Consider the following 15,433-nt stretch of genomic DNA (forward strand, 5'->3'; position numbering starts at 1 on the left):
AATTCTTCATAGAAACCATGAGAAATACTATGCTTTATGTTTCACATTTGTGGTATCCCTGTAGTATTTGAGCAGTTTTTGGCTAATGTTTTGATTAATACCCACTGGTGGTCAAATGTCTTGTACTTCGATGACCATCACTTCCTTGGTTTTCCTACATTTGATGTTTTTCTCTTACTTTTGCATTTTTAAGTCCATTAATATGGTAGTTCTTTTAAACATAAGCTATAACTGATGTGTTTATAGCACAGTTCTTAGTACCTTTAACAAGCATTGCATTTCCCAAACATACTGTTTATTACACTCATACTGAGTGCTCTAAACCACTTTCATTTTGAGAGTGTTTGGAAATAGGTATTTTACAATTATATTTATACAGATTCATCATAATTCTACATGTTTAATGAGTTTACCAAATGTTAGTTATTGTTAGAACTATTGCCTAGATACATATTTAAAATAGTGTTACCCAGTTTAACAACGTCTTATCACTCAGTACATTTTTATCTGATGAAGTGTCTGGTATAAAGAGCCTAATTCTCACAAATAAAAATATTTTAGTGTAGAGAAATGTCCATGTATATTTCTACACATTAATTTACCTACATTATGAGTCTTAAACAAGAAATGTTTTGTACTAGCTGTTATTAGACAAAGAGCATGATTCTGTATGATACGAGTACGAAATTAACACTAACTGTAAGTATATGAATTACAAGACACTATAGAGCACTATAATGCATAACATAAATACAGTTAATACTAATTGTTAATATATGAATGACATGACACTACAAGACAAAAGCTGCTCTGTATTGAGTGTCAACAGATATAAAACACAATTATGTGTGACGTTAATGTCAAGTTAACACTAAGTATTAATATGAGAATGACATGATTCTACACAATAAGAGTTTCTGTACTGACTGTTAATAAATATAAAGGATGATTCTCTATAACAAAGTAAAGATTATAAGTTAATATATGAATGATGATGCTACATAAAAGCTGTTCTGTACCGACTGTTAATAGATAAACATGATTCTGTTAATACAAACTTTTAACATGCAAATGACACAATATATAAAAAAACTGCTCTACACTGATTGTTAATAAAATTATATCTAAAGAAAGAATACTGTTCATACACACTTCTTGGGAAGAGGAAATATAATAAACACTTCACACTATAGCATTATATAAAGTTAGGTAGTTTTGATAAGAATTGTTTGAGAGACTTAAATGTATGACCTCAGAAGAGTTAGTCACTGAAGAGCATTAATCATTTGGACAAATATTAAATATCAAAAGTAAACAATAGCAAAAAAAAAAAAAAGACTGATCCATGGAGTGTTAATTTTTTCTGTAGTGCATCTGTGTAACAGAATAGTAAAAGTAAAAAAAAAAAATTAAAAAAATTAAACATTTATATTTTTAAAAATAATTTTGTCCGAGTGATGCCACAATTATCTAATAATTTTTACAATTACGATGTGCTTTCACATTTTTATTTCAATCTTTCCAAAAAGCTAGACAGAAACAAAATATTACATAAAAAACAATTACATGAAGTTGTATGTACATTATGAAAAAACTTACAGAAAATAAGAGATGCTTCAGCCACTTACTTTTAAACACAGATCACTAAGTAACAAGGAGGAAAAAATAGTAGTAGGTTTTTGAAAAATGACAATTCTTTGAATAGTCATGATAAGATCACAGTCATGAGTTAAACTGAATTTGAGTTTGCCAAAAACAAAATGATTAACCTTTGTAAATCATGACACTAAACAGGTTAAATTAAACAAGGTTTTAATACAGCAATTTGTCACTGTGTTGTTCAGAGCTGTCAAGTATTCATGAATATTCATGTCTATAACTGTCCTCCTTGTGTAGCATCCACTTATCAGTTCTTGTCTGCTACCACTCTGCATCTCCAATAGCTTTCTGAAAAACATAATCCTTACCCCTAAGGTTCATTATACCATCCTTTAAGTGAAACTTCCATCTGTTTCTGCTTCGAGATATCTAAGCAAATCAAAAGAAAGAAACATTCTTCTGAGTTAAAAGTTACGGACAAAATATAAATACAATGTTGAATAATTTCATAATAGCTTACCAATTGTGTTTATTTTTTACATCAGTGCTCTAAATGTTATATTAAAATAGAAACAGTATGTTTCAGAACTTTATAAGAGAATAAAAAAAGGATGATATTTTAAATTCTATACTGAGACCTCCTTCAAATGGAACTCGTTAAAGTTCTCAAACCTATTATTTCAAAACCTGATATTACTGAGCACTCCAAATGACACAGAACCTGGTGTCACTGAACCCTATCCTTGTTACAGTTCTGTGCAAACTTGTTAGGACAAAAGAATATTTTGTCATTCTTTCCATGCCATAGGGCTAATTCTTCCATGTCATTAAAGAATGTAAATTACAGCACTATCACAATGTTTCACTGATCCCTGTTGACAATGAGGCAGGGTGAGAATACTTGTTCTCTAGAACTTCCATATACTTGTAACAAGGGTATGCCATAAGAATTTTGCTTGAATGAGCATACTGATCAAAGTTAGGGTATAAAATAACTGTCATGGTACCCTTTGCAGTGTCTTAACTACATAAAAAAGAAGCTAAAATATACCACCAGTATATGTCAAAAGAAATTACTTTAATAGCACTCGATAAAAAAACCACTTAACATGTAATGTAAACCACTGTCTTTATCAAGTTTTTTGTCATGTCATGACCCAAAAAGTAAAGGAAAACTGTCAGTAGAGCACAGAGTTCACATAAAAGCTTTAAATGATGCTGGTTGAACTCTGATAAATTGCTGCAGACTTGAAATACTTCCCAAACATAGTCAAGTGCACCCTATATCATGAGACCAAAACATGTAAATTTGAAAATAGAAAAGGAGGTAGAACATCTATACTCAATGATACTGCTGTTGAGTATCTTTGTTTATGTAGCATTCAAGACAGAAGGAAAACTGCCATTGATCTCAAGCATGAGAAAAATGACCATGCTCTGAGCAACAGGAAAGTGTCCAAATTTACAGTACTAAATAGGCTCAAAGAGAATGGAGCTTGTGTGTATAACTGTAGAAAAACCTTTACTTTGATCTCCAAACACTGTCAAGAGATTGAAATTTGCTAAAAAGTACAAAAACTGGATTGTTTATGATTGGAATTGGGAAAAAAGCAAAATGATACCTCAATGCATAGTATGTATCAGGAAGCATGAGGGAGGCAGTATGATGGTTTGGGGGGTGTTCTTCTGCTGAGGCAACAAGAGATATTTCCAAAACAGATGAAATAATGGACCAGCACAAGTACCACCATATACTGACCTATCATGGTATACACAATAGTTTGCATAATATAAGTAAAGGATTCTACTACCAAGAAGATAACAACATATAACAATGTTTTGAAACAATGTGGGATCTACTTGTCCATCTAGGCTATTCCATCCTCTAAACCAATCTAAAATAAAAATCTTAAATCCAGTCCTTATTGTAGAACAATAACTGCCTTAAGTAAATATAAATGAAGCACACGCTTTTGCTTCTTGATTGACTGTCTTATTGCATAAAATGTAACATAACATTTGAGGGATAAGAAAGTGCTACTTAACTGGCCCATTGTGCCTGTTCCACTGGTTTCATCAAACACACCTGCCAATATCAAATTCTGATTTTAATGGTTTAATGGAAAACTCTTTATTATTATATCAGTATGATGCAAACTTATGTTACCTCTGTAATGTCAAGCGATGTATTTAAGTTTATGATTGCGTTATAAAGTTAAGTAATCAAAATAAAATACCTTTCAATTTATTATCCGGTGCTATTTCTGCTATCCATAATTTAACTTACTGAAACTTCAGGTAATTGCACATTTGTGGGCCATATTCTGATTATAAACTTTATTTTCCCCCTTCTTCAACTACTATATCCTCCTTGTCGAGATTGTCAAAAATACAAATGTATTATTATATACTATTAATTATTATTTTTGTTTTTAATGTCATTGTTTATTTTTAAAATTGTTTATTCCTAATTTGAATTTATTATAGTCAGTACTTATATGATATGTAAGTCCAGGGGGAGTGGAGAGGGGAGAAGTTCAACTACCAGCACATGGCCAGAAAGGACATGTAGATACCAAAGGTAACACTTTACCGGTGTGCAAGAAATACTGATCTTAAAATAATGTGCATATACAACTTCTATAAGCATACATGTATACTGAAGTTCCTGATTTACCTGAAGTAGATTAAACAATGATTAATATTTGTTTAGTTCAAGAGCTGACACGCACTGTGTGTCCAGTAAATAATGTTAATTATCTTGAACAGTTGAAGATGAAGTGGAAAAAGTAATAAAAAAAATCATCATGATAAGCAAAAGGTTTCTGTTGTAATGCAGTTGTTTTATTAGGCCAATCACGTTTTAACACAATTTTATTCATCAAAGCTTTATATTTTAAGTTATATTTGACTTTTGCAAACACACTTTACCATATGCTTTACCAATATTATTTAAGGCAAGGCTTATGCCTTCTATCCAAATATTTTAGGAAATGTCATTTTACCATATACAGCTTAATCCAAGAATATTTTAAAAATATAATCTATCCTAAATTTTTAAGTAAATTGTTATAAATATGTATTTACTATTCTCTTTAAATAAGCATTTTAAATATTTTTTATTTACAAAGGGTGTTTTAAAAATATTTCTAATATTAATCTTACTCAACCTAAAACATTTTAACAATAATATGACATGCAAGATACAAGCTAAGGTATTCGTTCTTTGTCCAGATAATGAACTTAAGAAAATATATGGATAGATGCTATGATAAGTTACACAAATTGCTAACTTTGATACAACTTTTTATAACAAAACTTATTATTACACCACCAAAAGTTTTCAATACGTATATACTTAAAACATCGTATAACACTGTACAATGGTCAGTATGACTTTGTTGGAAGAGGTATAGTAATTAAGAGAGATGCATAAACATTTCCAGAATTTAGAAAATTGTAGATGATATATCATTATTGAGGCATTACTAGTGATAGTAGTATCAACATTACAACTTTATAAATTGAAATTCAGAGACAACGTAAGTTAGGTACAACAGAAGCGTCGCGGCCAGGAGGGTATGATTACGACGCTTTTTCAGCCAAATACAATTTATGAAAGAGTGACTGAATCTTAATTTTCTGAGCTTTGTCTTTAACATTTTAAGATATAGACCTATGATATCTTTGAATGAATAAATCAACAAGACCAGCTCGTCCTGGCTACAACATAACATGTCTAAACTATGAAAATGCTATCATTCTCTCACTAGAGTAGCTGCCACAAGGTAGCAAACTTGCACATTAACGTCCTTCCAATGACCTTGCCTGATTTTGGCAACATACTATATGAGTGTGTAACCAAAGAGAATTGCAAGTGTATAATGAAAGTTTTGTCAAATGTGCGGTTTTTAGCACGTAAGGGTCTCACACTATGAGGTCATGCTAACAAATCTGCAAGAAGCAGATGATACTCAGATTTTAACTTGGATTGGTAAAAAGACTAAGAAATACACATCGCCTGAAATCCAAAATGAAATGCAAATTTACAGTACTAAATAGGCTCAAAGAGAATGGATCTTGTGTGTATAACTGTAGAAAAACCTTTACTTTGATCTCCAAATACTGTCAAGAGATTGAAATTTGCTAAAAAGTACAAAAACTGGATTGTTTATGATTGGAATTGGGAAAAAAGCAAAATGATACCTCAATGCATAGTATGTATCAGGAAGCATGAGAGAGGCAGTATGATGGTTTGGGGGGTGTTCTTCTTCTGAGACAACAAGAGATATTTCCAAAACAGATGAAATAATGGACCAGCACAAGTACCACCATATACTGACCTATCATGGTATACCCAATAGTTTGCATAATATAAGTAAAGGATTCTACTACCAAGAAGATAACAACATATAACAATGTTTTGAAACAATGTGGGATCTACTTGTCCATCTAGGCTATTCCATCCTCTAAACCAATCTAAAATAAAAATCTTAAATCCAGTCCTTATCATTTATATACTAATCAAGCTTTTCTTTAAACTTACTTAAATTTACTGCTTTTACAATATTCAAAGGCTATCCACCCTAATAGAAAAATGAAGCTGTAATAGCCAAAGATAACTCCTCCCCTGCCAAAATCTATACTTGTGTCCTCTAGTCCTACTATTCTCACAGTGGAATATATATATGCATGCACGCACGCACGCACACATACACACAAGTACTTTTTTCTGTAAGTTTTGGATAATTTTTGTGTATTTATTCAAATTTTTTGATAGTTTTACCTTTACAAAATTAGGGGTTAGTTGTTCTTTTCTACATTGTTGAATGAAATAGATGTCATTTCTTCTATTGATAATTCTTTGGTTTAATTTTCTTAGTTTCTTAACGATCGTATGAGCGTCTACTGTTAATAGTGTTGTAAGGTATGCTAGTTCAGACATAATGGTAACAGGTAAGTACAAAAAACACAAAGATTTACACTTCTCGTACAATCACTGTGATGAAATAATAATCAGTGATGTCGAGAAAACCCACTTGTAGAGAAATATATATGTAAAAACGAATTCTTGACTGAAGAAGGTCGAAACGTTGTTCACTCCTCTACGTAAAATATTTTCTCAACCCAAACGAGTCGTTTTTACATATATAATGGACGTATAATTACTGGCAGAAATTTTATCACTTCCTTTAAAAAGAGGATTGATATTAGTTAACTTCCAATCCTCTGGTACCTGCTCACTGTTCAGAGACTGGCAAAACAAAACTAATAAGTGGCTCACATATCCAATCTTTAAACTTTCTAATTTTTACTTATCCAGCTCAGAATTAATACAGTCATTCTGACTGATCTCATTATCATTTACCAACTTTTCAAGATACAGACTACCCCTTAAATCTTTATTTGCAAAAAATGAAGAAAAAGCAAAATTTAATAATAATAACCCAGCCACCTCATAATCATCAGGCATTTGCCTTCCTTTATCATCCCCTCAAGGGTCCTACTTTCATTCTAATATTGTACTTAAATAATAATGTGCTTAAAGAAATCCTTAATGTTAATTTTTACATTTTCAGGCCAATCTTTTCTTATACATCCTTTCTGATGTCCTAATTTCCTGTTTCACCAACTTTCTTTATCTTCTATAATCTTCTCAGTCTCCTCTTATAACAGTCAATTTAAATTTCTTAAATTTATGATGCTTTTCTTTAATTTAGTCTCTTAAACTATTTGAGACAACCTGTTTTTTTTACTTGTAGCCACACTTTTCTTTCTGTAAGGAATGTGTTTATCTTGAATATTTAAAAACTTATCTTTAAAAATTTTCTACATCATATAAGTGTCTCCAAATAACTCAGTTGGCCAATTCACAAGATAAATTTTTATCTCACCCCTTCAAAATTTGCTTTTTTAAAAATTGTTAACCAATACATCATTATTCCTTATCTCTTTGTGAAGCAAAACATCATACCTAACAAAGCAATGATGACATGCATCCAGATGTTCTCTCAATCATTTCTATATTTGAAGTTAACAATAAATCTAAAGTACCATTGTTTCTAATAGGCTCCTTGACCAACTGAAGAAAGCCATCTTGAAATGTTTTCAGAAACTTTTTCCTTCATGGTTTAACTCTAGCATTTCCCAGTCTATATGCCTGAAACTTCATTAACAGCTGAAGTCTTAATCTCATTGCAAAGTTTCTCAGTAATTTTATTGGTATCATTTGGTGGTCTGTAATAAATTCAACTAAAAGCATTTTTCCTTTTATATCCACTAACAGAAAAACCAAGTGTATTCAATCTCCTTACTGTTATCTTTTATACATTCATCCTCAATAGGATGAAACATTTTGCATATAACCACCCCCTTTAATATTCTATCTCTGATCCCAAACATTTATCCAACCTATGCAAAAATTACTTATCTACAAAAGAAGCTGCTGGAGTAATTCATATGATGCAATGGCTACCACAGAGCCCAGATCTTAACCAAATTGTTTCCAAAGAAAGTTTGTGGAAATGTATTAGAGACATCTGCAAGTAAAATTACAATGGACATTTTGATTAAATATGCTGCAACAATGCCTGTATGCAGTTATTAAAGCAAAAAGGGAGAAACACAAAATATTAACAGTTTGTTGAACTCAAACACTTCCACTAAGTTTCAGTTGTATTAAATATGATGATTAATAAAATTTTGATATTCCACCTGTGATTTACCTTCCATTATTCTTTGAAAGTAGCCTGAAATCTGACTTTTGACTTTGTTCTAACACTATTGCACAATGCAATACATGTAGAACCTGCTATTACTGAGCATTTCAAACACATGTAGAACTTGTTATTACTGAGCATTCCAAGCATGACATGTAAATCCTAGTACCATTGGGTATTCTAAACATGGTATGTAATATCACAATTCTCATGGCTGAGGATTTTTAAAAGCATTTCCTTATAAAATTAAGAGCTTAAAACATATAATATTAACATATAATTATAAACAATATTTTGATGCCAACTTTTATTTTTATACATTGATGATAAAGTGGTTTGAATTAAGTTTCGAATGCAACTCTGTACAAGGTCATAACATGCATACAGTGACCTAACTATAATAAGATTAGTCATAATTAAACTTAAGCTTCATGTATGATTTTATTACTCATATATTTCCTAAGCTGGCAAAACCTTGTGAGAGTTTGTTGGGATTACAGTCACAACTACTAAGAGTGAGTGTTCCTAGTTGATTTGTTGTAGTTTGAACATTAAGGGTTTTAATGTTTGGGTGTATTGGTTTATAAAATTAAATACTTCTAGTCAGCATGTGAAATATGACTGTCTCAATTCAGTGTACTTGTCCTTTTACTTCTAATTATATATTTATCTGACTTTTGATCAGAGGATCTTATTGATAGCTGCTACTATAGTGTAATATTGATACAAGCTTTATTTTGTAACATTTTAACTACAACTATCCAACAGTAATTGATACAAATTATATAAAAATAGCAGTTTAAATGTATTTAGTCTCACAACCCTTTAACAATTAGTTAACAGCAATAGCTAACACAAATCATACAATAAATAGTCTGAAGCCTTCTCAGAAACATGCCAATGGATAACACTAATGGTTGGCCCATCATAAAATCAGTGTAAACAAAAATGTTTCAAATCATACTCATTAATACAGGAAAATTACAGAAACCAAAACAAAATTTTCAGCATCCAACTCTAGTAAATTCTTTTTCCTATTTACCTTATCATACTGGCATACAACTACATTATCTGTTTCAAAGAGTTCTGAGGGGTCCTCATCACTTACATCATCTTCAGAGTTTAAAGGTTCCTAAAGAAAAATAAAAAACCTGAGGATATAATTGAAACACCTTTAAACTCCTTAGGATTTCCAGTTCTTGTTTCTATGTAAATTGGTTTTGTAATCTATTAAAAACTTTTTCACAAAGAAAAGGAAATTTCATATTTTCTAGAATCAGTACAATTAAAACAAATAACGGTATACATGAATTACTGCCACAACTTTTTGGTTCTAAATTAGTACCATTCCTCTACTTGATACTAATTGAAAATTGATGCTTGAAACTATTTTCAGCTCCTCCAGTAATATAATTATAGATTATTAGGACATTACTTTCTTCAAAAATTGAGATTTGAGAAATATTTTCAGTCTTCTAATAAACACATTATATGTCTGTGATATGCTAGTCTTGAAGTATAAATCAATTCATGACAAAATTATTTTATCTTATGATTTACTTAACTCTATCATCTCCAAGAAGCTTTAATCACTATTTCCTGCAAAATATCTTGTAAGTCATAAATATGCTTAATGTACGTCAAACGTATTCTTTAATCCTTTCATTATAGATTTGGTAGAATTCACCCAGCTTGTGACAATGAAGGTAACTATGAGAGTAACTGTTTGTATTGTTTTGTAAAATACACTCACATTTCAGTTATAATACATACACATATATACATACACACACATGCACATTATTACTGCTTACAAATAAGATTTTTTTTATACTTATTGTTCTCAAAATACAGAACAGTAAATAAAGAAGTGAAGCAAACAATTATCTCTTCTGGTTACAACCTTTGCACTTCATTGCAGCTCGTAGAATGTTGCTGAGCCTTAAGAAATTATGCACATGGAGGATGTCAAATGATATAATGTTTTTAGATTTTATATATACAGTTGAATGATCAAAAAATAATAAATAACTATATCAATACCATGAAAATACATTATCATTTATTAAGTCTAATAATGGAGCTGTATGTGGGTCAAAAAGAAATTTCTAACAGGCTAAAGACTCAACTTACCAGCATGAAGGCTTGTCTCAAAAGAAAGAAACGATGGTATTATATTCGAAAATAGCTAGAAAAACCATTTGTGGGACATTTTAAGCTTTTGATTAGTTATTCACATCACATATAGAACGAAGTGTATATGAAGAATATTTCCCAAAAAATTGATAAAGGTAAGCAGGGAGCCAGTGTGTTGGATTTGCTACATTAGTAATATCTCATCATATAAAAAACTAGGTGGTTTTTATTTTATATTCTAGCTTTCAATATTTGTACTTTTACTTTCTAATTTGTATAAAACTGCTGACTTTGTATTATGACATTACAAACATCTAATATGAACCAATGATGCACACACACGTCAATATTTAGGTTTTTTAAATATTTAATTTTCAATTAAGAAATTAAATTGTGTATAACATGAAAATATGAGTTATACTTTACAGTTTGATATCAAACTACATGACAAATTCATAAAAAAGCAGTTCAATAAGATTTTGAATGCGATTCAACAAACATGATGACATGGCCTATGAACCATGACTCATAACAATATGGTTAACAGAAGCTCACATCAATGGATTTATTCAGCTCATACTGATTTTACTTTTCTGCTCTTTCAAGCCAAAACTCCCTCTTATTCCTTCAGTAAACAACCACAAGTTAAATCAGTTAAATTAATCTCTATTTTTTCATTATCATTTTCTTGTACAAATATACCAAAATATTATTACAATTTGAAAAATGACCATGGAAATGTTAAAGTAAGGACAGTTTTATTGACTAATTACTATAGACGTTTTTAAATAGAAGCATAATTGTGTCAAACTTACAAACTCTTCTTCTGTAACACACTCATTTTCAAGTTCATTCTGTTCATCATCATTTTCTCTATCATCATCATCCTGAAAATTATCATCATCGTCATCATCTTCATCACTGGTATCATGTGATCCATCCAGTTGAGGTATTCCACTAGGCTGCAAGTTAAACGTGTATAATAGATTTTAGCAATATTTACAATGAGACAAAATTTACAATTTTAAAGTATGGGGAACAAGAAGGTAGTTTAGGTCAGTGAACACTTTTTTCATGTGGAAGTGGAACAAATTTCATTTATCATGTAAAACACCTAACATTCTTTGAAGTTCTATTACAACAGTTTGGTGATCATAATGAATCACAAATAAATATATCAACCTGTGGCTCTGCCACTGAAAGTGTATCATGTTTAATTTAATTTCATAATATGTACACCATACTTATCACATGAAGGTTCAAGCCATCTACACAATATTTCTATTCCATTCATTATGAATTTAGTCTAGTTAATTTTTTGTTGCCTTTCAAAGTTTGTAGTGCATACTGGAGGGATTTATACATTTTGATAAAAAGTTTGGAAAAAAACGACCTTTACAATCCAGATGTACGTAAAATATTTTTTCTTTTTGTTGTAACCTTTCTTTCACCTATGCAGGTCCCAGAAGAAACCACAATGGTGAAACATAGGTTAAAATAAAAAATATTTTATATATTCTAATTAATCTATATATACCTAGTCTAGAAGACACATACTACACCATGAACACTATGATGAATACCAAAAAGAAAATGTTCTTAAATATCTCATTTTATTGGCTGGAAAATTACCTCATTTGTTTTTTTTAAAGCAAAGGAGGTGTAATTGTTTAATATTAAAAAAGTACCAACATGTAATGCAGATATGATATAATTTATAACATTTATGTATATTAAAAAAAAATAATAAAAAAAAAATTAAGTGTCATACCAGCTATTTGATAAAGGTGTGGTACTTCTCACCTTCTCCGAATTTCTTAACACAATATATCCTTTTGTAAGCTTCAAACTTAATTATTCAACATTAAGCTGATCATTGTTGAATTTAGATAATGCTATACACATCAATAAATGACATGCTCATATTTAAGCAAAACTTCTGTTGAAGTTTTGTCTATAATATCATTCACTTCATCATTCTGCAGTTTAAAAATATATAATAACAGAACACTTTAAAAGATTGTAAACTTGCAAGCACATCTAGAGAGCAAGAGGTGTCCTGATAATCTATCTAAAGCAAATTACTGACAAAGTCACAGATTCTGATAAGAACAAACAAATGGAGAATGTTTTTATGATCAAAATATTGCATGCTTATTCAAGTTTTGGCAGCTTCATATGAATGAAAGATATCATTATAATTCTTTTACTAGGAAATAATTTATCTGGTTGGTCCAAAAAGTAGGCACATCCTTAAGTTATGTAACAAAAATTCTGCATATAAAACAAACATGCAATGCCTGTACACAACATGCAAAGATCACTGCTAAGAAATACGATCATGTAACAAACTACCTGTGAAGAATGTTTGGCCAGATAAAATCAGGCCACTATATGATAATATTTCAAAGATAGTCAATAGTCAAAGGTTCCACACAACCAATGGAATTGCAGAAAACTATGCTGAGAAGGTGAATCCCTTTATCTTATACAAAAATTTTAGCAAAACAATGCAGTTTTTGTATGTGATATTAAAGGATCTATTTTATCTTCCTCCAAAGCAAAATAAAACAAAGATATACAATACACAAGTTGGTCTTTGTAAAAATGGAAGTGTAAGGTATTTCTCACTGTATCATTACAACTTATTCATTGTAATAACTGCATTTTGTAATGTTGGGGAAATATATTTGTGTGCATAACATGCAGATTTACACCATCTTATAGAGAGGTTGAATATGTTATATTAAACTTATTTTGGAGCCTCTCCAGAGCAAAGTCCATATCACTACATTTGGTCAAACTATCTGATGAGTGTATGTCTTGAAAACAACCCTGCATTACAGTTTCTATTGGAAAAAGTCTCAGTTGTAAAACTGTCCTGTTTGAAGCACACCACTCCTCTCTGCACTTTCTACAATCCATCTAATGTATAGGGATGACAAACTTCCATCATCCATTTCAACAATCCAATCGCATAGAAACACACAGATACAGGATTTAGAATAACTTTCATACCCATTTCATTATCTAATTGCTTGTAGCAGTTTGCAACTGTTGGATAGGTAAACTGTGAAAGCAACTTGTATACACATGACTTGCATAATTTTTCAAGATAGAAGTCCTTAATTATTTAATGTCTGTTGCTTAGGGATTGTGGACAAGTTTTGACAATGCCCTTTTGTGTTCATGGGTTTTCACCTGTTACAAGACTGCTTACCACAACATCAGTAGAATACAACTATTGTAGGTTAGTTGATTGATACTTCTTTGTTTCCACTGCCATATCTTCATCTTCTTTAACAATTTTAAATGTTCAATATAAATTCATCTTCATGATCTGAGTGTATGAATATCTTACAAGTGTTGTTACAATCTTTTTCCAAAAAAAAAATTTTCAGTAGCATCATGCTAGTTAAGAAAATACAAACAATGCCAAAATTTAGTTTTAATATATGAACTTCCATATCAGTTTACACCAGTTATGGCTGTCAAATGACTTGCTGATTTGCATATTCAAAACTGTTTTAATATACTCCACCCTCAGTATTATTGACTTTACCAAATTTATCTGCAATTGATTATTGTTTTCTTTAATACTGTTAATATAGGATTTCAAAAAATGTTAGTGTTAAAAAATACTTGCCATTTGTACACAAATGTATTTATTTACTTCACATCTGCATTATACACTGCTGGTCAAAATCTTAAGGCTAATGAACATAACACAAAATATGCATTTTGCATTGTTAGACTCAACAACTTATTTGAGTACAGCTTCGAAAGATAAAAATAAGAAAAGGGAAAGTAAAAATAAAAACTTTTTTAGCATTTAATAGGGAAAATGTGAACACTATGAAATTAGCCTAGATACCAGCTGGTCAATAGTTTAAGACCACACTGAAATGAAGCATTAATTGGTAAACACGTAACGAAATTTAGCCATTTATGTTCAAGCGTTAGTGTTGTCAACATCTCCCACTGACATCTCCTGTGTTACATTGGGTAAAAACATAGCAAAGGCTAAAAAGTTGACAGGGTTTGAACGTGGCAGAATTGTTGAGCTGCAAAAGCAAGGTGTCTCTCAACATGCCATTGCTGGTGAGATTGGGCATAGTAAAACTGCTGTTGCTAATGTATTAAATGACCTTGAGAGACACGGAATGATAATTTCAAGTGGTCGGCCCAAGAAAATTTCGCCGGCATTGAGCAGGACGATTCGATGGGTTGTCTGGCAAGACACCAACCAATCGTCGAACCAGATTAAGGCCCTTATGGATGTAGAATACAGCTCAAGAACAATAAGACAGCATCTACGAGAGAAAGGCTTTAAAAACCGTAAACGTCTTCAAAGGCCACGCCTCCTTCCCCACTACGAAACAGCCCGGTTAAACTTTGCTGAAAAGCAACAAACATGGGACGTAGAAAAGTGGAAGAAGGTTTTGTTCTCTGATGAGAAACAATTTAACTTGGATGGTCCAGATGGCTTTCAACGTTACTGGCATGGTAAGGATATCCCACCAAAGGTATTTTCTACACAACACAGTGGAAAAGGTTCCATCATGATCTGGAGTGCTTTCTCCATCCATGGACAATGGAGCTTCAGGTTATACAGGGGTGTCAAACAGCAGCTGGCTACATTGGCATGTTGGAAAGAGCATCTTTATTTGAAGGCCCTTGCTTGTGTGGAAATGACCGGATCTTTCAGCAGGACAACACTGCAATCCACAATGCCGTAGGACAAAGGACTTTTTCATGGTGAATAACGTTATTCTTTTGAAACATCCAGCGTGTTTGCCCAAACTGAACCATATTGAAAATGTTTGGGTTTGGATGGCAAGGGAAGTCTATAGAAATGTATGTCAATTCCAAACAGTGCATGATCTTCATGAAGCTATCTTCACCACTTGGAATAACATTCCAGCCAAAAAATGCTTATATTGACCATGTCAAAGCGAATTTTTGAAGTTATTCGCAAT

General features: G+C 31.3%; 1 protein-coding gene across 3 annotated transcripts in view; it reads right to left on the reverse strand.

The window, feature by feature from the left end:
* Positions 1 to 1,492: 1,492 nt before the first annotated feature.
* The window catches only part of LOC143244629 (transcription initiation factor IIA subunit 1-like), a 46,899-nt gene continuing 32,958 nt past the window's right edge, over positions 1,493 to 15,433 (reverse strand). For 2 of the 3 annotated variants that reach the window (XM_076489653.1, XM_076489654.1), the window contains exons 8-10: positions 11,270 to 11,416; positions 9,361 to 9,450; positions 1,493 to 2,028 (exon numbers count right to left, since the gene is read on the reverse strand). In XM_076489653.1, coding sequence (XP_076345768.1) covers positions 1,921 to 2,028; positions 9,361 to 9,450; positions 11,270 to 11,416 — 345 coding nt within the window. In that variant the 3' untranslated portion in view covers positions 1,493 to 1,920. Of the gene's footprint in view, positions 3,686 to 9,360; positions 9,451 to 11,269; positions 11,417 to 15,433 lie in introns of all 3 variants that reach the window. The other variant, XM_076489655.1, reaches the window with a different exon arrangement.

This window comes from Tachypleus tridentatus, chromosome 2, assembly GCF_004210375.1.
Source record: "Tachypleus tridentatus isolate NWPU-2018 chromosome 2, ASM421037v1, whole genome shotgun sequence".
NCBI classification, from domain to species: Eukaryota; Metazoa; Arthropoda; class Merostomata; order Xiphosura; family Limulidae; genus Tachypleus; species Tachypleus tridentatus.